The 26,326-nt window shown below is 42.7% G+C and overlaps 2 protein-coding genes across 3 annotated transcripts in view; one reads left to right on the plus strand and one right to left on the minus strand.

The window, feature by feature from the left end:
- Positions 1 to 26,326, minus strand: part of GPSM3 (G protein signaling modulator 3) — a 75,497-nt gene that overhangs the window by 48,959 nt on the left and 212 nt on the right. The window lies entirely within an intron of this gene.
- PBX2 (PBX homeobox 2) overlaps positions 23,624 to 26,326 on the plus strand; it is a 41,446-nt gene continuing 38,743 nt past the window's right edge. For both annotated transcript variants that reach the window (XM_066581035.1, XM_066581036.1), the window contains exon 1: positions 23,624 to 24,283. In XM_066581035.1, the coding sequence (XP_066437132.1) occupies positions 24,081 to 24,283 (203 nt within the window). In that variant the 5' untranslated portion in view covers positions 23,624 to 24,080. The remainder of the gene's footprint in view (positions 24,284 to 26,326) is intronic.

Raw genomic sequence — 26,326 nt, forward strand, 5'->3', positions numbered from 1 at the left:
CCCCTATGTACAAGAATATAACTACTATAATACTGCCCCCTATGTACAAGAATATAACTACTATAATACTGCCCCTCATGTACAAGAATATAACTACTATAATACTTCCCTCCTATATGCATGAATATAACTCTTATAATACTACCTTCTATGTACAAGAATATAACTACTATAATACTGACCCCTATGGACAATACTATAACTACTATAATACTGCCCCTATGTACAAGAATATAACTACTATAATACTGCTCCCCTATGTACAAGAATATAACTACTATAATACTACCCTCATAGTATAAGAATATAACTACTATAACACTGCCTCCTATGTACAAGACTATAACTACTATAATAATGCCCCTATGTACAAGAATATAACTACTACAATACTGCTCCTATGTACAAGAATATCACTACTACAATACCGCCCCTTATGCACAAGAACATAACTATAATATTGCCTCTTATGTACAAGACTATAACTACTATAATACTGCCTGCTATGTACAAGACTATAACTGCTATAATACTGCCCTCCTATGTACAAGAATATAACTACTATAATACTTTCCCTAGCCTACCATCTGGGCTATGGACACCAACTTTTGTTATTTTCATCTTGTATCCATCCTTTTCTTCTGTCAATTCTGACACTCTGGGAAAAGAAACTCGGGCGGGTTCTGTTAGATAAGCTCCTACACGTAACAGGCTAGTAAATCACTAGTCTGTTTATGTGATAGCTAAAGAAGCAGCAGATTGGTGAACGGGGTGTTCTCTATAGAGAAGCAGGGGGCTAGTGCTTCTCTCCTTTTCCTCACCTGGGGATATGTGTCCTGAATAAGCACAGGCACAAAAACCCTTGCGATACCGGCTTAGCGTCCCAGTATGCATATTGCATAGGACGAACCGGCTATCCAATCTCTGGACAGAGACGGATTGCTCCAATACTACTTTACTCACAGCATAATACTGCATCCCTATGGTATGTTTCTGTGAGTAGTAGCAGCTTGAACATTCCCGTATCAGTCCTGAACACCCCACGCCAGACATTCGCATTCAAGGCTGATTTGGGTCATTAGGATACACTATCACTGGCAAATCTCAAATTATTGCTTTTGTCAATAAGAGAAATTTGAGTATCGAACTTTCTACCCAGGCTAGACCCGATCCTTTGAGAAACCTGCTGCATGAACAGGCCCTCCAAAAATTAAGATATTCGTTTCTTTATCAATTGGTCTATTGGTGACCTCATGATATCATCTATACTGTCTCTACTCAATCCCGATTTATAATGCTCCTGATGATCCACGAGAATTGAAGTGGTGAAACGCGTAGAGCAATTAAATACGAGAATCAGCATACTAAAAAGGGAAATTCGAATACGCTTGGGTCAAGTATTTACACTACGACCCTTATCTATAGAGGCGAGGCCGTCCTATACTAACCGGGAGACTCTCTCTGGAGGTTGGCATCATACATATCTAGCAACCTCGGGAGATGATCCCTACGGCCAAGGCCAATTCCGACTATCCATTTAGGAATTGGTCAGGTACCTCTACCCTCCTTTGAAAAAAAGGGGGGGGGGGGCAAAAAAGAATTGTGAAGAAACGAACGTTCAAATCACTAAAAATTGCATCCATCTACGGTGTGTGGGCTTTATAAATAAAAAAGACCAAAACAACTGGGGATAATCTTACAAACCCCAAGTACCAATATACCCCTGCCTCATACATTACCGGCTTTAAGCAGGACAAAAAAACTTCGTGGTCGCCGGTGACCAGATCACACAAACACCCACACACACAGCACAATTGGATGCCCATCTTTAGTGACGGTGTGGTTGGATGGTATTTACCACGCCCCTTACTTACTTTTTTTGTTTTTGTTGTTTTATGTGTTGTGCCCCTATATGTGCATTTTTAAAAAGTTCAAAATAAAAATTATATTTTTTAATTCAAGTCACCACTGTGAAAGGGCTACTCAAGTTAAATTTGGAGACTTTTTGCTCTGCCTACTCTGTGAAATATTGTTGACCCCTATGGACAATACTATAACTACTATAATACTGCCCCTATGTACAAGAATATAACTACTATAATACTGCTCCCCTATGTACAAGAATATAACTACTATAATACTACCCTCATAGTATAAGAATATAACTACTATAACACTGCCTCCTATGTACAAGACTATAACTACTATAATAATGCCCCTATGTACAAGAATATAACTACTACAATACTGCTCCTATGTACAAGAATATCACTACTACAATACCGCCCCTTATGCACAAGAACATAACTATAATATTGCCTCTTATGTACAAGACTATAACTACTATAATACTGCCTGCTATGTACAAGACTATAACTGCTATAATACTGCCCTCCTATGTACAAGAATATAACTACTATAATACTGCCCCCTATGTACAAGACTATAACTACTATAATACTGCCTGCTATGTACAAGACTATAACTGCTATAATACTGCCCTCCTATGTACAAGAATATAACTACTATAATAATGCCTCATATGTACAAGATTATAACTACTATAGTAATGCCGCTTATGTACAAGAATATAACTACTATAATACTGCCTCTTATGTACAAGAATATAACTACTATAATACTGCCTTCTATGTACAAGAATATAACTTCTGTAATACTGCCCCATACGTACAAGAATATAACTACGATAATACTAACTCCTGTGTACAAGAATATAACTACTATAATACTACCCTCTGTGTATAATAATATAACTGCTATAATACTGCCCTCTGTGTATAAGAATATAACTACTATAATGTAGCGGCTTGTTAATCGCGACAGTGTCGTGGCATGGTGGCCTCGGAGCAGGTCAAGACTTGTCGCCTTGTTATGCATAATACGGGCTAATGCTCCATGTGCAAAGACTGCTGGTGCTGTCTCTCTTTGCTGCATGATGCATGCTGGGTTAGTCATGCCTGGGAGAAGGTTGGAGGTATACTTCTCAAATTGCTGTGCTAGTCCTCAGGTGTGGAGTAGCTTTATATTCTCATCCCTCCTTGTGCTCAGTGCTGCTTATTCAGCTCCATAGAGGAGTATTAGAATTTGGAGTTCCTCTGTGTTGGGTGTACTGCTACGATCACTTTTCAGTTGTATTTCTGTTTTGCTTTGCTGTTCAGTTTGTTTCTCCAGGGATCTCTCTGGGGAGAGTCAGGGCCCTGGAAGAAGACTGTGGGGCTGCCTCTATTGAGGTGATTGCTCTTCTTCTAGGCAGGGACCCTTCACCCCCCTGCTAGGTTAGAACCAGGCTTCCTTCTCCCTGGAGTGGTGCTACTGTTCAGCATAGTGTGGTGTGCACTGTTCTACAGTGCATGGTATATTCAACTGTATTCAACTGCAGTGGTTGTGAACGTCACCCTGCGTCCGTGGTAAACATGGTGCTTTTGTGCCACACGGACGTGACATATAATACTGCCTCCTACATACTAGACTATAACTTCTGTAATACTGCTTCCTATGTACAAGAATATAACTACTATATTACTGTCCTCCATGTACAAGAATATAACTACTATTATACTGCCCGTCATGTACAAGAATATGACAACTATAATACTGCCCCCTATGTACAAGAATATAACTACTCTAATACTGCATCCTATGGACAAGAATATAACTACTATAATACTGCCCCCCATGTACAAGAATATAACTGCTATAATACTGCCCCCTATGTACAAGAATATAACTACTATAATGCTATCCCCTATATACAAGAATATAACCACTATAATACTGCCCCCTATGTACAAGAATATAACTACTATAATACTGCCACCTATGTACAAGAATATAACTGCTATAATACAGCCCCCTATGTACATTAATATAACTGCTATAATACTGATTCCTATGTACAAGAATATAACTGCTATAATACTGCCCCCTATGTACAAGAATATAACTGCTATAATGCTACCCCCTATGTACAAGAATATAACCACTATAATACTGCCCCCTGTGTACAAGAATATAACCACTATAATACTGCTCCTATCTACAAGAATATAACTACTATAATACTGTCCCCTATGTACAAGAATATAACTACTATAATACTGTCCCCTATGTACAAGAATATAACCACTATAATACTGCTCCTATGTACAAGAATATAACTACTATAATACTTCCCCCTATGTACAAGAGTATAACTACTATAATAATGTAGTCTATGTACAAGAATATAACTACTATAATACTGCCTGCTATGTACAAGACTATAACTGCTATAATACTGCCCCCTATGTACAAGAATATAACTACTATAATAATGCCTCATATGTACAAGATTATAACTACTATAATAATGCCGCTTATGTACAAGAATATAACTACTATAATACTGCCTTCTATGTACAAGAATATAACTTCTGTAATACTGCCCCATACGTACAAGATTATAACTACGATAATACTAACTCCTGTGTACAAGAATATAACTACTATAATACTGCCCTCTATGTACAAGACTATAACTACTATAATACTGCTCCTATGTACAAGAATATAACTACTATAATACTGCCCCCTATGTACAAGAATATAACTGCTATAATACTGCTACTATGCACAAGAATATAACTGCTATAATACTGCCGCTATGTACAACAATATAACTACTATAATACTGCCCCTTATGTACAAGAATATAACTACTGTAATACTGCTCTATTAATTTAACAGTACACACTAAATTTTATATACTCTTAAAAGAAGGAACAATGAGAATTTTTTTCTCTTTTGCCCTTGATGCTGTTTTTCATCTTGGAGGTGGATTTTCTCTCTGTATAGATACTTATTGTACATTTCGTGTCCTACGGGTGGACGTTGTAAGAATCTCTCTCTGTGGCATATAATAATATTCTGCATTGTGCCCCATCCAGTGTCAGCCTCCTTATCACCTTCCTCCATTCTCTGGCCCTATAAAGACCTCTCTATCTGCACTACCCCAGGTGCTCTCTGCCGCTCCCCCCATACATTGTGCCCTCTATCTGGCGGAGACATCACCTTTTAATATTCTAATGTCCCCTGAATCCTGCATTATATGGCGGGAGGAGAAAGCAGTCATATTCTCCTTTGTAGGACCTGGGGTGCAGCTGTTTATCTCTAAAATTCCCCAGATAATACAGACCCTGCGCCCTCCTCCCCAGCCCCCTCCAGGTTATTTCAAGTGTAAATGGACGGTCGCTGAGGGTCTCTTCCCCTTTTCACACAACCGATAATTAAACTAACAGCTTGAAAAGCAAAGGAAAATAAATGAGCAGATAATGGGATTTGGAGGGAGAAGGTATCTGCCCCCTCCACCCATAGAGATAGAGGAGGCCTCATATCAGCAGCAGATCATTATCGCTGAGCTCTGATTGTCTTCCACTTCTCCAATTCATTTATTGTACAGTATCATGTACTGCATCAGGGTAAAGGTCATATGCAAAACAGTCATTTATAACAACACGAGAGGCGATCATTAAAAAGTATCATTATGTATTTGGGACTAAAGCGGATAATTCAGCTCAATGCCAGTCTGCTCCTTCAGGCTTGTCATTGCAGATATTTTGTTGTGCATGTGCCTTTAAAAACTAGGGCAGACGTTAGTAATAAAACTGCACCCCCAATCATAGAGTGTAAGCTGATTCTAGGATTGGGTATTCATGTCGAAACGGAATTACTATATAATGGTCATTGTGGTTGCTATAGCCAGGGGTTCCTTATTACAGGGCACCAAAATATATGAGTTGAATGTATTCAGGCAGTTGCTTAACAATGGATTTAAGAAAAAAAGTGATGTCCATTAATACGCGCCACCAAACATATGAATATGACTGATAGTCCCCTACATAGATAACTTTAAGAGCAACCCTCCCATTTCAGGCAAAATTCTGTCCTGGGACCGAAGGTTGCCTTTGCATTTTTCTAATTAGGTAAAGCAAGCTGTGCATTGGCCTCTAATTGGCCAGTGCTGATCACATGAGCAGTTCTGGCCAATCAGAGAGCAGGTAGAATGCATTGCACTCCCATTGCACTGTGAGGATTAGGTAGTCTGAAGATTGCGTTGGCCAATTGGACAGTGGAAAAGAAGACCTAAAACTGACAGGTCAGAGGGGCAGCAGAGAAGAATAACTGCAGGTAATATACCCCTCTTCCCCTCTGGTCATGGGACAGAATTTTGCTCTGAAACTGCAGGGTCGCATTAATGGATCTGGGAGCACTAGCAGGTGAAATTCTGGTCCTACCGCTAAAGTACATCTCTATACGAGGGGCTGCTGAGAAGTCTTTGGCCTTACCCAGAAAGAAACGAGATAGGAAGATGAAAATTTACATTTATTCCACATACTCTCCACTGATGTCAACACACTTCTTACATCGGTATTCCAAGTTCTGTAAGCCTTGCAAAATAAAGGATTTCAGTTGTGCCTCAAACCAGTCATCCGTAGCAGCCATGGCATCAGAAATGGTGTGAAATTTGGTACCCTTGAGGTGTTTTTTCAGGTTTGGAAACAGATGATAGTCGAAGGGAGCTAGATCTGGTGAATAAGGTGGGTGGTCAACCAGCTGGAAGCCTAGCTCCAGCAGTTTTGCCGTGGTCGATTGAGCAGTGTGAGCGGAGGCGTTGTCTTGAAGGAACAAGATTCCATTGGACAGCTTGCCGCACCTTTTGGCCTTCAGAGCTGCCTTCAATTGGTCCCAAAGTTCAATGTAATACCTTGCATTGATGGTGGAACCATTGTGAAGGTAGTCCACTAGCAGCACGCCCTCCTTATCCCAAAACACAGATGCCATCACCTTAGTGGCTGATTTTTGCACCCTGAACTTCTTTGGGCGAGGAGAACCACTGTGCCGCCCCTCTTTTGACTGCTCCTTGGTTTTAGGGTCATACAAATAAATCCAGGTCTCATCCATAGTGACCAGTCGATCCAGGAAGTTCTTATCAGTCCGGAAACGCTGACAAATGGACCGGGAAGTTTTCACTCGCATGCTTTTCTGATCTGTTGTCAAACATTTGGGGACCCACTTTGCAGATAGCTTCTTCATGTTCAAATGTTCATGGATAATGACACAAACACGTCCACAAGAAATCCCCATGATGTCTGCTATTCCTTTAGCTGAAATTCGCCGATTCTCCAGTATGAGGTTGTGCACAGCATCGACAATCTCCGGAAGAACAACCTCTCTCAGTCGTCCAGGACGTTCCTCATCATTGGTGCTGAAGTGGCCCATTTTAAATTTGTCAACCCAGTTCGTAACTGTATAATATGAAGGGCATTGATCCCCTCGAATATGGTATTTCTATGACTAGTAAGAAATGACTTCATCGATTTCCCCCTTCAATTTGAATTTGATTGAAATGGTGAAATCTGCAGCAGATGTGCACCAATATCTGCGACAAAATCAGCAGCATGTGAACGCACCCGTAAAGAACGGATCCATAAAGTAACAATGTCAATTTGTATGCATTTACTCGTTTGTTGAGTGATTAGCGGAACCATCACACGTCTCAACGATTGGGCAAACAAACGCTCCTAGGAATGTCCTTGCCCCATCACCCGTGCCGTGTAAAAGGCCCTTAGCATTGTCATGTAGGGCACCTTGGTCACAGCAGTTCTGAGTGACCGGCGGTGTTCTGTACTGGACCCTCTTTCTCTTCTATGAACACTAGAAGGAATGTCACAACATATCAATGCCATGATCTAAACCATGATCCGATTCCCACAATCCATAGAGAAAAGAAAGCGTCAGAGCCAAAAATCCGCTACGGTCCTTTCAGATGTTCGGGGATTGTGTCATGTGGCCTAATATGACATCATCAATGTAACATTATGTACAGCAAAACAAATTAGAGAACCAATTTTATAGAGTTAAATGCTATCCCAGAGCAGTTACAGCGTAATTGTCTGCTAATGAGGAGGTTTATTGCGGCACAACATTTGATTATAACCAGGAAGGTAAAAGTTCAGCTTCTTTACCTGAAACACACATCATATCCCGGATACTATGTATATGATTATACACGGTGGGCCACGGAAAAGTAGCCCAGCATTACACTCTTATGAAAGCTGTCTAAGGGCCCTTTCACACGGCTGCAAGCGTTTTTTCGTTTTCTCTGCAGCGCTGTTAAATTGCATGAACGACTGTTTTTCCGCACTCACGGATAAAACTTTCTCACCCATTCACATGACTGGGAGCAACGTTTTCTAGCAAAAAAATACGTTGCACCCCAGAAAACCCTCGCTCTGTCAAAATCCTTGGGGTACCTTCCAAAGCCTATATAGAGGCACCAGTAAGCTTTTTGAACGCTGCTAAAATGCCTACCCCTCTCTTTCTTTGTCCAGCTCTCATAGAAGTCTATAGGAGCCGCCGCCGTATATTGGGCAAAAGATAGTTCCAGAACTATCTTTTTGCCCACCGTATATGCGTCGGCGCGTATTTCGTTCGCATATGTTCCATTTTCCACGGTCCAACGTATTTACGCGCCTTATATTCACCCGTGTGAACTGATGCATTGGATGCAATGCCTCAGATGGTCACGTATATCGGTCGGTCATAAAAACACACCGTTTATGCGCTCGTGTGAAGGAGCCCTAAAAGAAAATCTGTCTATAAATGCTGACCACATCTTCTGGTCTCAATGTGGCAACATTTTAACATCTGCACTGAATATAGTAAAACCATATTGTGATCCAAGTTCGATTTACATGGGGTCTTGGTGGTAAAATCTGGCAATATCGCCGCACTGTGACACTAGTCTATGGCCTCATGCACTCCATATATGACCCTGTATGGTGGCACACAGACTCTCAGGAATATAATACAGGTCCATAGTTACTCCATGTGCCACCATATAATGCCTTCACATGGCATTGTGTTCTCTCCCAAATGTAATGCTTCCACTGCTGGTTAAATTGCACCCTGTGTGGAATGTCATTTGGCACCCCCCGGGTAGGGGGTATCATAAGAACAAAACAGAATATTTTAGAATGATAGGTATTCTGCTTGGGCAGAAAGCAGCAAGATAGCAGCATACCCAGCAGGACAGCTCAGAAAAAAAATATTTTACCAGAACCAACACGATATGCACAAAATTGAATTGTAGTTCCAGCTCACATAAATGCAGCATAAACTAACTTTAGTACATAAATACATTACCAGAACCAAGCTTATAACATAATTACAGCCCCAGAACCAAGTTCAGTAAATAACACAATTTCAGAACTAAGTGATTTTGTTGCAGGGGTGCAATGGGCTGACATCAGTGCCTCAGAACATCAGAGGGGAGGAGACAGAGCCAGGAGGAGGATGATTCATGCAGCGCCACCACCTGGTTCCACACAGAGAAAGATCTGGCCAGGCAGGTCTAAGGTGGGTGGTCACCCCAGTCTACAACTGTAGTACCCCAGAGTTGGGGTCACTTCATTAGCTACTTCATGTAGTGTATGTCTGTCTGTGTCTTAGTGTTTTGTTGTGTGTATTGGCCTTGTCCGGGTCACTAAGAGTTCATGTCTAGTTGTCTTTTCAAGGTAACCCTGCATGACTGTGCATAGTTCAACCTAACCCAGTCTGTTCACTGTCAATCACCCCTAACTAGGACTGGGATTTGGTAGGAGATTTCCCCTTAGCCCAGGATTGGTTAGTGGGGAGGATATAAAAGACAGAGCGTGGGTGGGGTTGAGCAATTTAGTCTGGGAGTGGAGTCTGAGAGTAGACAGAGAGAGATCAAGAATGAGAAGGAAGAGTCTAGTTTAGGCTGGCCTGGCCGTTAATGCATGCTGGACCTGTTTCGGGGAAGAGGAGCTCAGTGATGGAGGGAGCCTGACAGTAGAGCCAACAGGAGGGGAGTGCAGGATGCAGAGAGGAGTCTTTTTCCACTCTGCCAGCAGGAATATGAGACAGGGCAGATCCCGTGGAGGTTGGCAAGAAGACGAACACCGTAACAGTGAGTTATCCTGTCCCTGCAAGGTCAGAAGTCAGTGTGTCACTGGAGAGCCAGCACTATTCCCTCAATTCCTCCACAAATAACCCTACAGTCCAGCGCCCACCTCAACCCAGCCGGGCAGGTTCATTCCTCAGGGAAACTTAAGGGAAGGAGTGTACGTTATCTTGCCTGCACCAGAAGTTAAAGGTGAACTTACTGTCTCTAGTTCGGAAGATTTATGACTGTTATTCTTGTTTGGAATTCTAGAAAACTGTGTGCCTTCAGTTTTACTGATGCTTCAGTGGACTGGTCTCTTCATTTCATTGCTATGACACCCAATGTTCAAAGGCAATGGCGTCACATGAACATTACACCAATTGCTAATAGTTATCGCCAAGAGCCCTGTTGCAATCCACCTGCTGCACGAGCCATCATTCTAGGAAGAGAAGCAACCACTGTGACAAAGTTAGAGTTAAAGGGGTTGTCCCGCGCCGAAACGTTTTTTTTTTTTTTTTTTTTTTTTAACCCCCCCCCCCCCGTTCGGCGCGAGACAACCGCGATGCAGGGGTTAAAAAAACAAACCGCTCAGCGCTTACCTGAATCCCGGCGGTCCGGCGTCTTCATACTTACCTGCTGAAGATGGCCGCCGGGGTCTGCTCCCTCCGTGGACCGCAGCTCTTCTGTGCGGTCCATTGCCGATTCCAGCCTCCTGATTGGCTGGAATCGGCACGTGACGGGGCGGAGCTACACGGAGCCGGCATTCTGCACGAGCGGCTCCATTGAAGAGAGCAGAAGACCCGGACTGCGCAAGCGCGGCTAATTTGGCCATCGGAGGGCGAAAATTAGTCGGCTCCATGGGAACGAGGACGCCAGCAACGGAGCAGGTAAGTATAAAACTTTTTATAACTTCTGTATGGCTCATAATTAATGCACAATGTACATTACAAAGTGCATTAATTTGGCCATACAGAAGTGTATAGACCCACTTGCTGCCGCGGGACAACCCCTTTAACACAACCACTCGAGCTACTCTCGCTGACTTCTGCTCACTGCACATCTGTCTCATGCCCTCCCCTTTCCCCTCCTACAAACTGGAGGTTGGCATCCTGTGTGAGCACATAGCTAAGGTCCGCCATAAATGCTTGCAGATGGGAATAATCACAATGTAATTCATGCACCTTTGTAAAAATTGAAGGTACATTGAGGTATAGTGTAAGAGGGGAGAGACATGCTATGCCCCACCACTTGCAGGGGAAGCCACTGGGGAGACAGAGAAGAGGCGCTTCAAGTGCCAGCACAGTAGATGAGCAGGAGAAGAGGGGAGAGAGAGAGACTGGCACTGTAAAGCACTGAAGAGGAGGCTCTGCCCCTCAACAATGTCAGCATGGCTAGCATGATTAACCAGCCCTACATAGGGCATAGTCTCGTGGGCATAAGGCCCGCCCCCATAAGTGAAGCGGCCAGCACGTCAGAAGGGGGATATAAAAGCAGCAGCCATGTTGGAGGGGTTGTTGTGACACAGCTTTCAATTGTAAAGCAGAAGTAGTAGCGGAGGGCAGCCACTCCAGCAAATAGAGCCTGGAGTAAGCCACAGGTGAGCAGTTCTGTAGAAGGGTCTTGGATGCCATTAGCGAGAGACGTGTGTGGTGCAGCCATAGAGGAGACATGACGGGGAGCAAATATGAGACCCCTGCTTTAAATAAGTCAGAACAAAAACCCATATAGCACCTGCTGTACAAAAGAAGATGACATGCTACGTGGAAGAAGAGGGAGACTCCCTTCCCACACGGAAGTTGGCCTCAGAAGCAATGACAGCACCATGAACCTGGACAAGGATCAAGCATCGGGACATGTGAGACCGGTCTCCACCAATTCAGTGTGCACACTATAAGGAAAATGGTGGACAGGCAGACATGGGCTGGGGGAGTACCCCCCCCCCCCCCCAAAAAAAAATAGACTGCAGTAAAGCGGGGATTTCAGCGCACTGTTTATGGTTACCTGAGTTAGTAAGAGAGGCCTTGTGCAGATATTTTGTAATGGGTGACAAGTCGCTTTGTATCGGTGTTATGCGCCGATAAGAACGTACGTGAGACGGCAGTGATGATCTGCACTCTGAGTTATACTTTTGCACCTACTGTGTTCGAGTCCACAATGTCGGTATGACGCTACAGATCTCTGAAAATACATTGAGCCGACTTATGGAAAACGATGATGGTTAGCCACCAGTAACGTCCGATAAACATGGTGCCTTGTTGTTGTGATATAGATATGTATGTATGTTAATTGCTATTAAAACTAGAAAGTTTAAATAACATACACCCTCCTAGGGAGTGAAGCAAAACCATGAGACATGTTAAGAAAGTTAGGAAAGTTTATGAAAAAAATACTGTGTGTCTGAGAGCCGCTGCGTCATCACGTAACCTGCAACTCGGCACCAAACCCCCGACCCGTTTCATACAATATAGACCTATAGTATAGCGGATATATAGTACGCCCTAGGGTTATGCCGCACTAATGACAGAAGTGATTGCACTTTCTGTATTTCTGTCTTCCTCCATTAACAATGGCTGACGCCCCAAAAAAAAGACACGATTTATTTTTATAAATGGCGCATAGTAGGTGTGGGTCTCATCATAGATTTTGCACTGGGGCTTCACCTTACACCTCAGATACAAAGTAACAGAAATGTAATGAAATGTCAGTCCAACAATAAACATACACATTTGTTATCATCGAGGATGTTTGTTGTTTGAACTTATAGATAGAAGGTGACTGATGAGGTGGGAGATAGCCAAAAGGAAACATGAGATAAGGGAGAGAGGGGTTAGAAGGTGTGCCGGTGGGGGGCACGCCACCCAGAGGGGAGAGCACCAGGAAACAGAAAAGTCTACAATATATATATACTGCTCATCAGCAGCCAATCAAAACATCTTATATTCCAGCACCTTGAAGCAGAAGGCCATGGGATCGAGAAGTTTTTGGAGAACCTCTTTTTATACAGTGGGATCCCCCAAAATATCCTGATCACCACAGGTTTAGCAGTATACTTGCCTACTTTTAAGAGAGTACTCATGCTCCACTTCTTAAAAGTTAAACCACACCCCAAATACCATCAACCTAATGCCCTCGAACACATAGTGCCATATAGCCATTGTGCCTCCAAGCTATCCTAGGGTGGCTTTACACTAATGTTGCTCGTCTTGATCAGCCGGGTGATAAAATCGTCCTGATTTTCGCCAAATTGGTAAGTCCGAATCAGTTTTTCCATAATACCTGCTATATAGGTCAGCATGGAGCCAAGGCACATTGATGTCACCAAATGTGTCCTCCATCTTGCATATGGGTGGCAGTTTCATTGGACACTTGTATCACACGATCTAGCCATATATAACATAGGCATAGTGTAACCAGCAGCCATTTTACCGCTGAGCACAGGACAGAGAAGCTGTATCATGTTTATATGGCAATATAACACATGGTCTGTTGTTACTAGGGCAAATATTCTACAGAGGATATATTGCTGCTGGTGTGTAAGCTCGCATACCAGCAGGGAATTTGAACAGGGTTCTATTGGAGGGAGCAGAGAAAGTTCCTGTATCATGTTTATATACCTATACAAAACATGGTTTGTACATTGGGAGAGGATATATTTCTGCTGCTGTCAACGTATATAGCAGCAAAACAGACCAATAATCCACGCTTTGGGGAATATTACACATCTCGGTTTATGGCCTCAGACATCGTTCAAAGTCGCAGTCCAGCCACTACAAATTATTTGCAGGCATTATGCAGCTAACAGTTGCAGTGAGCAGAGGTCAGCAGGGGGAGTTCGAGTGGGTGTGCCACCTCTGCCTGGGTCACGGTGGTAGCTACTCTGTTTAAGATGGTAGGTTGTGCGGCAGGTGGGATTTCAAAGGGATTCTTAGCAAGAGCAATTGGTAATTTGTGTAAGTTCGTTGTGACGCCAGTGCCTTTGAATGTATGCGCAGTGGTGATAAAATGAAGAGACAAGTCTATAGAAGTATTAGTAGAACCGAAGGCACACAGTTTACTTAAACTTGAGGACTGAAAACAATGTTCATACGTTTCAGCTAGCAGGCAATAAAATCTTCCATAACTTCTTGAGCATAACAAATTACATACATTTAATCCATTAACTCTTCCTGAAGAAGGGGATGAACTGCCACACTAAGTTAGTGGTTACTGAGCTAGAAGGTTATTTATAGAGGAATGATGGAAAAAGTGCAGGCTCTCCTGAGGACACACAAATCCCAGACTGTGTAGGGAGCAATTGAAATCACAATTGTGGTGGCTGATCTCATTCCACTGTCTCAGTCCCACTTGGATAAGTACTCACACTTTGTGCTATTCATCACCTCCAAACTAAGACTTTACCCATCCAATCTTCAGACTACTGTCCTCTTTCTCTTTTTCTTCCTCATCTTTACACATTTTCTCACATTCACTTTAGGACTCCCTCCATGGCTGGGCTCCAGGACTAGACTAAACTACTCCTCCACCCCACCCACTCCCTCTCTTTTATACCCTCTCCACTAACCAACCCTGTGCTAAGGGGAATCTCCCTACTCAATCCCAATACTAGTTAGGGATGACTGACAGGTGTGACAGCAGGTTAAGGTGTACCGTGCTGAATCATATAGTGTTAGGTGGTGGAAACATCAGACATTAACTATAATAAAATAATTTTATATATATATATATATATATATATATATATATATATACACACACACACTTTACAGCGGACAGCGGGTAGCTTTAAAAGTGCTGTAGGACCCCAACTCTGGGTTACTACAAAGTGGGTTTGGGAATTCAATTACGCTGCGCCAAACAGGGACAGTGCACAAATATTCAAGCTGTACTATGCGGCCTTCTGTTCTCACATATCATACCTTCCAGGGGTTCCAGCTTAAGGCCCATTTACAAGCAACAATTATCACTCTAAATTTGTTAAAACTATGGCATATGAGCGATAACCATTGTGTTTAAATGCTCCTATTGTTTACTCTTCTGCTGAAGGATGATTTTAAGGTGAGCTTAAAATTCATCATTCAGCCGGAGAGTAGATAACATCGACTGCATGCTGTGTTCTCCACAGGAGTGGCTGATTACATTGTATTCATGCTGCCAGCCCATGACAGCCCATGTGAGAACAAAGGAGCTGATTGCAGAGCTCAGACCACCTGCTGAGTTCTGCAAGCAGCTCCTGGAGGCTCATTGCACCCAAATGAAGCTGATAAAGTGCTAATGTGCATTAGTGCCCATAAAGGCCCATTTACATGCAACGATAAACGTTCAAAAGATAGTTTTTTTTAGCAATTGTTTTGCATAAACTGCTAATGGACACTGATGTCCATTAGCAGCGTATCCCCTTCATCTGCATGTAAGTGGGCCTCTGGGACCTGTATGCAGAGAACAGCAAGTGGTCTGTTCTCTGCATTCAGCTCCTTTGCTACGCCATGGGCTGCTGCAGGCTTTTTGCAGAATACAATATAATCAGCGCTCCCATGAAGAATACAGCACCATGGACAGCAAACACAGTATGAGGTCTGTGTTATCTTCTCTCTGGCTAAACGATGGATTTTATGCTCCCCTAAAAATCATCGTTCAGCCGAAGACTGAAAGATGAAAGCATTTACACACAACCATTATTGCTCAAACAATGGCTTTTGTGCGAATTTTGAACAATAATTTTTGCATGTAAATGGGCCTTTAGTATTTTATGCAAAATGAACACTAAAACTGTCAATCTTTCAATCATTTGATAGATTGTCTCTGCGTGTAAATGAGCCTTTAGTTTATAGTGATATTTTGTGTTAACATAAAACAAAAAGAAAACCAAATAGGAAAACAGCAAATACACACAGTGCGCATCAGCATCCTCAGGCATTGTTCAGTCACGAGTCAGACCACTACAAATTATTTGCTGGCCTTAAGCAGCTAGCAGTGGTTTTCTGCAAAAATCAAAGTTAGCTGAAAAGTTATATAAAACTACACTAAAAACTAAATTAAAAAAGGACTAAGTGAAACAATTAATAAAAAGAAAACAGGAAGAAAGCAAGGGGTAGGGGATGTGTCAGTGGTGGTTCTGCTGATCGTCTTCTCCTGCTTCCACCATGTTTACTTCTCCTAATTCTCACCAAATGAAAACTATGTCAATTTGGAAATATAGAGCGACAACACTCATGTTTCCACAAGGAGAACACTCTGCCCTCAAGGTACTGTTGCTGGTGTTGGTTGAACTGCTGTTGCTCTCTTTCTCATACCTCCACCATGTTTCCTCCTCGTCCTTTTAAAAAAATTTCTAAAGTACAGGAAACAGCTGTAGTTCTACAGCTTTTCCTTGGAGAAGGCCCGTGCTTGGCTGTTCATTCCACTTGGTAGAATTTATTGTTTGCAAAATTTATGACATTGCTTTTAAACCAAGCAGCCCGCCTGCTATCTTCTGTGGCTCTTTCTGTGATCCAGAAGACCCTATGTGGGCCTTGTATTGTTTTCAGTGACACCCTTGTGCTACAATTAACCTTTACCAACTTTCACAGCCATGAATCAATCTGGTGAAAGTTGCTAGAATAATGTTTTTTGATTCTTCTGCCTCAGTGAATTTGTTTACAATTGACCCTTACACTACTGTACACTATTTTGACCAATTTTTGGGGAGGAGTGCAGTGTTCCCCAGTTGTGTGGCTGTGTCCCCACGCAATTTGGGGGCCTTTGGCTGCATTGGGGATCTTCTGGAGGGCAAATTAGTGAACCTGATTTTTACTCCCACTGACCTTAATGGGAGTCGGAACCGGCTGTCCCGATTCACAATGATTTTCATTAAAATAATCTGATACCGATATGAACCGATTATTTCACTAATCGCTCATCACTATACAGGACGACTATCATCCGAATAATTGCTCGCAAGAGCAAATGCAAACAGTTTTTCCTTGGCAATTTAATAGATTATATGAACACTATCTCCCTAGGCACATCCACATTGGAATAGAATTAACTGAGGACATGCGCTTGCTTCTATGTCTAACCAATCTGGCAGGAAGCTGGTAACCTGCCCAGGGAGACTGCCCAGCATAGCAGTGGTTCCTAAGGGTTCCTTTATGGCTTTTACTAATGTTATAGCCTATCCCTATAGCATAACCATATCAGGTGAGATTATATGATTCAGATTGTATTCCCAAGTTGGGCTGTAATCACCCTATGTGGCGCTATTTTTCTCTATTTTCAAGAGCCATACTTTGGATTGTAGCAGCAACATAGTATATACATAAGGCTCTGTTCACATTTTGCAAGATGCGACTGGGACCACACCACATGCAAGTTGGCATGGTCTTCTAATTCAGCGCAGCTACAAGCAGTTTGATAGTAAATGGTCGCACAGTATGGCGGGTGTAAGCAACATTAACACATGGACATTTTCAATCAAACTAATGTTAGCTGCTCTCCAATAAAAGATCACGCCAACCTACATGTGGCGCTATTTATGACACACTGACTGCAAAGTGTGAACATAGCCTAATGGGAAGCAAATAGACAGGGCTGTATTTTAAATGGTCTGAAAATGTAGTAAGTTTTGAGATGACAACATAGCCCAAGAGTTGGAATAGATATTGAGATGCGGTGTAGCTGAGCACCAGACGCATTATAGATGTCAGATGAACGACTTCACTAACGGCACTTTATACCCGCTTCATTTTCATCAACGGAAAATGATAATTTAGTGCATAGACTGGACTATAATCGTTACAATCACTTGGAAACCAATGAATTATTGTGTGTAAATGGGCCTTTACCAGGATACCAGGAGCAGGAGGATCAGGGTTTCTGAGTAATTAACACCAAAATTGCCCGAAGGGCATGAACCCCCACCCCCCTTCCCCCTGGTTGAATACTGTCATCAAAATCTAACTTTTATTGGACTAAATTCCTAGTACCTGTAGAATATCTCAAGCAGGTCACGGCCGCAGACTAATGACACTGCCTACATAATATCGCCAGGTCTGCGTGTTTGAGCTAGAGGAAACATAGAACCCCCAACATGATTCATCAATGTACTGGCGTCCTCAGGGGTCTGGGGTTACTAGAAGCGCACCCACCTAAATCACAGCTGTTATATAACATGAGGGAGGGACTCTGCCAATTGACTGACCAGTGAGAAACACTGCATGCTGAGTGGCCAATGAAGAGGAAGCTGACGATGCAGGACAGATCCTTAAGCCAATCATACAGAGCGCCTCCCTCATACATGGCCGATCCAGATGTGTGATGATGTCATCAGCCCAGCGAAGGGCAGTTCAGCCATTCTGAGCATGCTCAGTGTGTCCCTTCTAGGACTTTCATACTTTTTCACTTCACTTTGTAGTGCATGCTCAGTATATGAAAGCTCATACTAAGGGCTCATTCCTATGGGTGTATGAATAAAATGTTGCATGGGGTCACGCAGCTTTTTATCACCCAGGGAGCCGGCTATCACTGTGTATGGCAGCGTATCTCATGCAGTGTTTTGTGCATATCCATACGTATACTTGTGCACCTCCATAGACAGTGGGGACCTGTGGTGCACAAAAATAGTGTCTGTCACTTTTTTACACACAAGCAAAATGTGGGTGCAAAAAAGAATTAACATAGTAACATAGTATGTAAGGCCAAATGAAGACAATGTCCATCTAGTTCAGCCTGTTAACCTCCTTGTTGATCCAGAAGAAGGCAAAAAACCCCAATAGGTAGAAGCCAATTAGCCCTTTTGGGGGAAAAATTCCTTCCTGACTCCCTAATGGCAGTCAGACTAATCCCTGGATCAATCTCTAATAGTTCCTACCTGTAGTTCACCTAAATTGTGAGAAGGAACCCATTGAAATCAATGGATTTTATTTCCTGCGTATTGTGCGCAAAAATTTCGCACACAAATAGACCCGTGTGCGGCGAACCTTATAGAGAATGTCAGTTTGCAGGAGTCCACACTTTAAAAAACTTTCTTGTGGCCTCAGTGCTATAAAAAGGGATTCTACAATGCTCACCATCTATGGAGTGCCGTGTGTTACTGATTGGATATTCAAGGCGTTGAATCAATAGATGAAGTTCTTATATTAAGTTAAAAGGAGAGAGGTATGTTACACCAATACATATATATTTTTTCCAAATGTGAGTATAAACTGTCCAAAATATACCTATGACTAAAAATGATGTCAGTATGTACCAACGGTGCTGCGGGGGGGAAGGGGCACCAACATTAATGTAGCAATCTCTGAAGGTATCCTGTAATATAATGCATCTTCCAATCTTAACTGTTACTCATGTAGCAAAATTCAATATAGCTTAAAGGGGTTGTCCCACGCCGAAACGGGTTTTTTTTTTTTCAATAGGCCCCTCGTTCGGCGCGAGACAAACCCGATGCAGGGGTAAAAAAACAAACAGATAGTACTTACCCGAATCCCCGCGCTGCGGCGACTTCTTACTTACCTTGCTAAGATGGCCACCGGGATCTTCACCCACGGTGGACCGCAGGTCTTCTCCCATGGTGCACCGTGGGCTCTGTGCGTTCCATTGCTGGTTCCAGCCTCCTGATTGGCTGGAATCAGCACACGTGACGGGGCGGAGCTACGAGGACCAGCTCTCCGGCACGAGCGGCCCCATTCAACACGGAGAAGACCGGACTGCGCAAGCGCGTCTAATCGGGAGATTAGACGCTGAAATTAGACGGCACCATGGAGACGGGGACGCTAGCAACGGAACAGGTAAGTGAATAACTTCTGTATGGCTCATAATTAATGCACGATGTACATTACAAAGTGCATTAATATGGCCATACAGAAGTGTATAGACCCACTTGCTTTCGTGGGACAACCCCTTTAAGCCTGTGGGGTATTTCTGCTGCTACCCACAAGCACCTACATGCATCCCAATAATTAACTCCCTAGAAGCCACAGTCAATAGTGACCACAGCATCTAGGTGGTTAGACAAAGGGAGGGGCTCCTTCTTACCCTATTGAATCCACAAATGCAATTGCATGATGCCAATAGGCAACCATGGCAGCCTGAGGCCTAGAAAAGGCCTCTGGGCATGTCATAGCTGTATGCCTATTATACATCAACCTAGCTTGAGAGGTTGCTTTGTAGGTTTAGACTCACAGGGAATAATTCTTTACTATACTGAGTCTACAAAGCATTAACACAGTGATCAAATGATCACATTGAGAGGTCCCTAAATATAGAACAGAATAAATGTTAATAAAGTTTAATATGAAATGTAAAAGCGCTCCGGAATAAATTGGCGCTATACAAATAAAGATTTATAGTATTATTACTGTTAAAAAATGTTTTATTTTGTAAAAGTGGAAAAAAACACACACAATATCTCTTCAATCAGGGCCCATATAATTCCCTGCATGCTGTGTCTGTACAAAAACCACAATACCAAGACTAACTTTACCAGTAATAACACTATATAAGGGCTAAGTAATACCACCACACCATGACCATATATTACCACCGCATAGTGATTACAAAGATCAATATTACTAACAGTAACATTATGTGAGGACTAAACTGTACCGCCACACCATGATCACATAATACAACATAGTGATGGAATAATACTACCGTACTGTCACTGAATAAAGACCTCTTCAAAGATCAACATTACCAATAACTCTGAACGAGGACCGAACTGTGACCAAATAATACCTCCATTGTGTTACTGAAAAAAGCAATATGCAAAGACCAGAATTTCCCCCATACAGTAACCATACAGTGGTAGATACCAGTTTACCCAAGCCCCCAACTTACCCAGATCCATTTGCAACTGACTGTTAATGGACAAACAGTTTTGTGGGTAAAACTGATGTTCACCTGGAAAACCCCACAACCATTACAAATCAATTTTAAAATAATTCTGTTTTGCATTAAAACCGCATGTCAGTGCACTTTTAAGCCATAGTGTGGTTGTTGTGTTTGATCTCTCGCCTTACAGGATGTGCCATAAATGCCACTCTGGGATCTACACCTATCGGGTAAACTGGAGTCTACCAATTCCCGCCCAGTGCATTCTGCATGCGGATAGGGCCAAGACTAGATAATTTTTGTATGTACAGTACTGTACCTTTACTATGGGTCCCCAGAAGGAAGTTTACTGGTTGGCCCTAAGTATCCGACACTGCCCCTGCCTACATTTACAGCCAACAGGCAGTCTTCAATTGATGAACGCCTGCCTGTTTATACTGTGTGAGAACTTGCTCATCAGTCATTTCATTTCAGTGAGCTGAAGCAGAACAGCTAGTGACTTCTCGCTGAGTACCCTGTCAGGTGCCATGTTTACACTCACCTGAGCAATTATTTGGATGACTATTGCTCTGTGTAAAAGTACCTTTAGACTTGGTCATTAGCAGAGCAGAGAGCACAGGTAGGGTGGTAGACAGAGATGAGGGAGGAGATATAGGGCGGTGCAGCACTGGGGAGAGCTTTATGGATAAGAGTGATGAGTTTAAAATGTATTCTATAGTGAATGGGCAAGCAGTATAGTTCAGGATTCATTTGCTTCTATTCCGTCAGGTTTCTGTTCAGAATCAGAGCACATGGAAGCCTTTCCATTTGCTTTCCATTTTTTTTTAAACCCTATTGAAATCAGAAGGGAAAAAAATTAAATATTTTTTTCAGTTTCTCTCTTCCAAAAATGGAGCAGAGAGATGGAAACCCTGAATTCCTGAACTGGGCCCTAAGGGCTTATTTAGACATGTGTGAGCGCAACTATGCTCAGCAGCATAGAGCGTAGTTGTACCTGAACGAGGGCAGACCCTTCCCCTTCACTGGCTTTTCAAACTCCAGGCCAGAGCGCAGGAGTTTCAAAATAACCGCGGGAAGATAGGTGCTGCCCAATATGTCCTGCATGTAGTATTCACTATATGCAGGAAAGATATGGCAGGTCCTATTTTTTTCTTGTCCGTACAATTAACGGCCGCGAAAAGAGCTAGTGAAAACGAAACCACTAAAATCAATTGAAATCAGTGGCTTTGTTTTGTCTGAATCCACCCTAATGGCTAATTTCACACAGGATGCGTGATATCAGGCCGTAAAACTTGGCCTGATATCACGCTCCTGCAATGTCCCTGTGGATGCGGGGCATTTTTGTGTCAAAACGCTTCCCATTACTCCAGTAGTTGAGTTCCTCCAGTGTGGCTGAAAGCTGTGTCGGAGGATTAGCAAGTGTTTCCCATTGGTTTCAATGCAAAACCTCGCATTGCATGCGCAAGCATGTCGCACGCTATGCGATGTGTTTTCCAGCCCTATTGAAACAACGTTCAAGGCATTCTGAGGGAACACCCAAAGATAGCACATTCCAAAATTTTATTCTCTCATGTAGATGAAAAAAAATTAGGTTCATATTCATGTGTCATATGCGAGTCTCGTATCGCACAAATCTCACGCATATTTCATGGCCATGTGAAAGCGGTCTAACACAGATGTGAAGGCAGTCACATTCTTAGATATGCAGGAGGGGGTGATGTGTGAATGGATACAGTGTAGCTGGAGATATGTAATAAGTTCTTGCTGGGGTAGAAGAAGGTGAGAGGTGGATGCAATGTAGCAGCAGGGATGTGACAAGTTCAGGAGAGAGTGATATATTGATCCAATTTAGCTGGAGATATGTAATAAGTTCTTGCTTGATTTAGGAGAAGCTGATGGGTTGATACAATGTAGCAGTAGAGTTGTAGTTATTTCTTACATGATACAATATTGTTTTCAGTTCTAAGTTGATACAAGGTAGTAGTAGAAATGTAACACCTTCTTAGATGTCCAGGAGGGGATGACTTGTGGATACAATGAATCTGAAGATAAGTAATAGTTCTTCATTGGGGTAGGAGGTGGGTGATGTGTGGATACAATGTAGCAGTGGGACTGCAGTAAGTTCTTCCTTGGTGTAAAAGGTGACATGGGGATACAATGTAGCAGCTAGGGATGCGTCAACTTCTTAGATATGCAGGAGAAGGTGATATAGTGATACACTGTATCTGAAGATATGTAATAAGCTCTTGCTTGGAGCAGGAGAGGGTGATAGGTGGATGGAATGTAGCAGTATAGTTGCAATTATTTCTCAGACGATATAATACAGCAGGAGAGATGTTTTTGGTTCTGAGTCGCTACATTGGAGCAGCAGGGATGTGACAAGTTCTTAGTTGTGCAAGAGAGGAGGTTATATTGATACAGTGTAGCTGGAGATCTGAAATAAGTTCTTTATTGGAGCAGGAGAGGGTGATAGGTGGATACAATGTAGCAGAAGAGTTGCAATAATTTCTGAGATTATACAATGTAGCAGGAGAAATGCTTTCAGTTTTGACTTAATGCAATGTAGCAGGAGAGATGTTCTTGTTTGGTCCAGGAGAGGGTGATAGGTTGATACAATGTAGAAGCAGCATGAATGGCAGGCAGTGAGGGTATCACATGAGGTAACATTGTAGCCACTAGGGCTGTGAGTGAATGAAGGTGCCTCCTGCAGAGAGGGAGCTCAGAGGGAGGAATGTGACAGTCAGGAGGCAGCAGAGAGCTGTGAATCCTGCATGAGGGGAGAGGCACCAGGGCCACATTCCTCCCTCCTCCTCCTCCTCCTCCTCCTCTCTCCTCCCCCCTTTCCCCAGCTATTCACCATTTTACACTCCTCTCTTCCCAGCCTGGAACATCGCTGCTGGATCCTGGGTGACCCATTAATAAAGAAGGAAGAAAGAAAGAAGAGAGGGGTGATCATCCCCCTCCTGTACAAGTCGCCGGGTGTGCGCCCCCCAGCAGGAGCGATCAAGATCTGTGCAAGAAGCAGAGAAGAAGATCGGAGCAGAGGACGAGCCCCACCACCCCAGAGCCGGTTATAAATAGCAGCCAGGGGCCCCCCGGAGCCCCCAAGGATCAACTGTCCATAGTGAGAGTTCCAGGAGGAGGGAGAGACTTGGAAAACAAGGAGAAGGAGGAGAACCAGAAGAAGAAGAAGGAGTTGTGTGAAGGACAGTAGTGACTTCTACAAGGCAAAGAAGCTGGAAGGAAGAAGAAAACAGATCAATACCTAGGAAGAGAGCCATTACATCCAAGACATCTTAAGACAGAGATGGATGAACAAGGAAGGCTTCTCCAGACCAGGGGGGTGGGCATTCCAGGGCTCCCTATCCATGGGGGACCCCAAACCCTGACCCCCCATCCCATGCACGACACCCCAGCAGACAATGGGGAGCCCAGGAAGCAGGACATTGGCGATATATTGCAACAGATCATGACTATCACTGACCAGAGCCTGGATGAGGCCCAAGCAAAGTGAGTGCAAAAAAGGGGAGGGAAGGGGGGTATTGGTGATGGGGTGGGGGGAAGAGGCCTGTGTGTGTACATAGGATCCAGTATTGTGTGTTCACCTTATACAGGAGCCTACAATATGCTATTAACCCTATAAACCCATCACAGCCTCTTTTCCATAATCCTAAACACAAGTCACCCACTCAGTCCCTTCATCAGGTTATAACATGACACAAAGGAACCTTATTGCCCTTGTAAAGGTCTCATTACATCTAGACAGCATGATTCTAATAGGCTGCATTACATTGTGAATGGCTTTTATGATGTTTATTTGCCCTTCTAAACTTGCAGAAGGCATCTGTTTACCCAATGAAAGTGTTAAAAGTTTGTAAACCCCAGCCAAGAAGAAGAAGAAGAGCCACACAGTCCCATTGCCTACATATAATTATAGCAATTAGCATTTTAAATTAATCCATACAACTCCCAAAGGAAATCATAAGAACCAAATTAGTTTTGTATTAATTTATCAAAATGGAACAATGCACAGTTTTGTACCTTTGTTACTAGAGTTCTGTTTTTGCTGCATCATATTTTTAGGCATTTTTTTTACTATAGGGTTACTTTTATTTTGCCTCTGCTGGCTGTCTATATTTTGGATATATACTGGATTAGGATACATATTGTTTTCTGTTTACACTAGATTGTCACATTATGTCACAATAAGTATAAACCGTAAATAACAAAAGCTCTGATACCTGCCTATATTTTATGTGACTATAAAGCACGTGGCCCGTGTTGTTCAGGCTGTTTTCATTACACTTCTGGGTTTTTGGGACTATATAGTAGTACATTCTAGTCCTCAGCATTATTTTAATATCATTATTATTAGTAATAGTTATTATTATTATTAGGCCAATTTCAGACGACCTTATAAAAACATCTGTATCAAAATAGATCATGCTGCGTTTTCGAAAAACGGATGTAAAAGATATGGACATGTGATTAGCCCTATAAATTCACTTTAGGTCCGGATCATGATTGTCTGAACATAGACCTAATATGGAGCAAAAATACACTCGGTCTGAAAGTGGCCTTACAGTGTAAACCAGGCCTACATACAGTTAGAAAAAAAAAATTAAAATTTTTGTTATGGCTTACATCTAAACAATGACTAAAGTACGTTTTTATTATTACTATATAAACCAATATGATTTTTTTTACTCCCCCCCCCCCCCCCACACACACACACACTTTTTTACTCCAATTTCAGTTTATCAGCTGTCCTGTAGGTCTCATTTCTCAAATACCAAAATGTAACTCACTAGTACTATAGTATAAAACACTGGGGCACATTTATTACTGTTGTTGCACCAAAGAAAGTGTGCAGAAAAAGGGGATGAATGGGGTCTATACGAACTTAAGGGGTTACTCCGGTTGCTGGACAGTTTTTTAATTATAGGTGTAAATGTGTCAGGGTGCTTTCACATGGGCGGATTTTTTTTTTCACAAGAATGTTGCCGAATTTGCATTCTTGCAGAATATTCAGCACCACAATCTATACTGCTAACATGTGGATGGTGATGCAGAATGAAAAATGGCAGAACTCTGCCACAATTCCGCATTAAAAATCCACATTAAACGTATTTTGGTGTAGAACTCTACAATGTCAAATTCCGCAACGTTCATGCGAAATAATCCCATCCATGTAAAAGCACACTTAAAATAACAAAATCAGGGGTACTTACCCACCATGTGCCCCAATGATCCAGCGCTACAGTCCTGCGGTCCTCCTGGTCTTTGTTGTGAAATGGCTACCACCTAACCGCTGCAGCCAACCAGAGGCCACAGTGGTCAAGTGCCATTCTCCTAGTATCATGGCTCCCAGCATCTGATGCCAAAAGAATAGCACCTGACCACTACGGCCTCTGATTGGCTGCATCGGTCAGTTAGTAGCTGTTGCACAGCAAAGACCACGGGGCTGCAGCGCTGTATCACCAGGGTATCGTTACTTATTTTAACACATTTGCACTTATAGTTAAACAAAATCGTCCACCACTGGACTAAGAA

This window comes from Eleutherodactylus coqui, chromosome 10, assembly GCF_035609145.1.
Source record: "Eleutherodactylus coqui strain aEleCoq1 chromosome 10, aEleCoq1.hap1, whole genome shotgun sequence".
NCBI classification, from domain to species: Eukaryota; Metazoa; Chordata; class Amphibia; order Anura; family Eleutherodactylidae; genus Eleutherodactylus; species Eleutherodactylus coqui.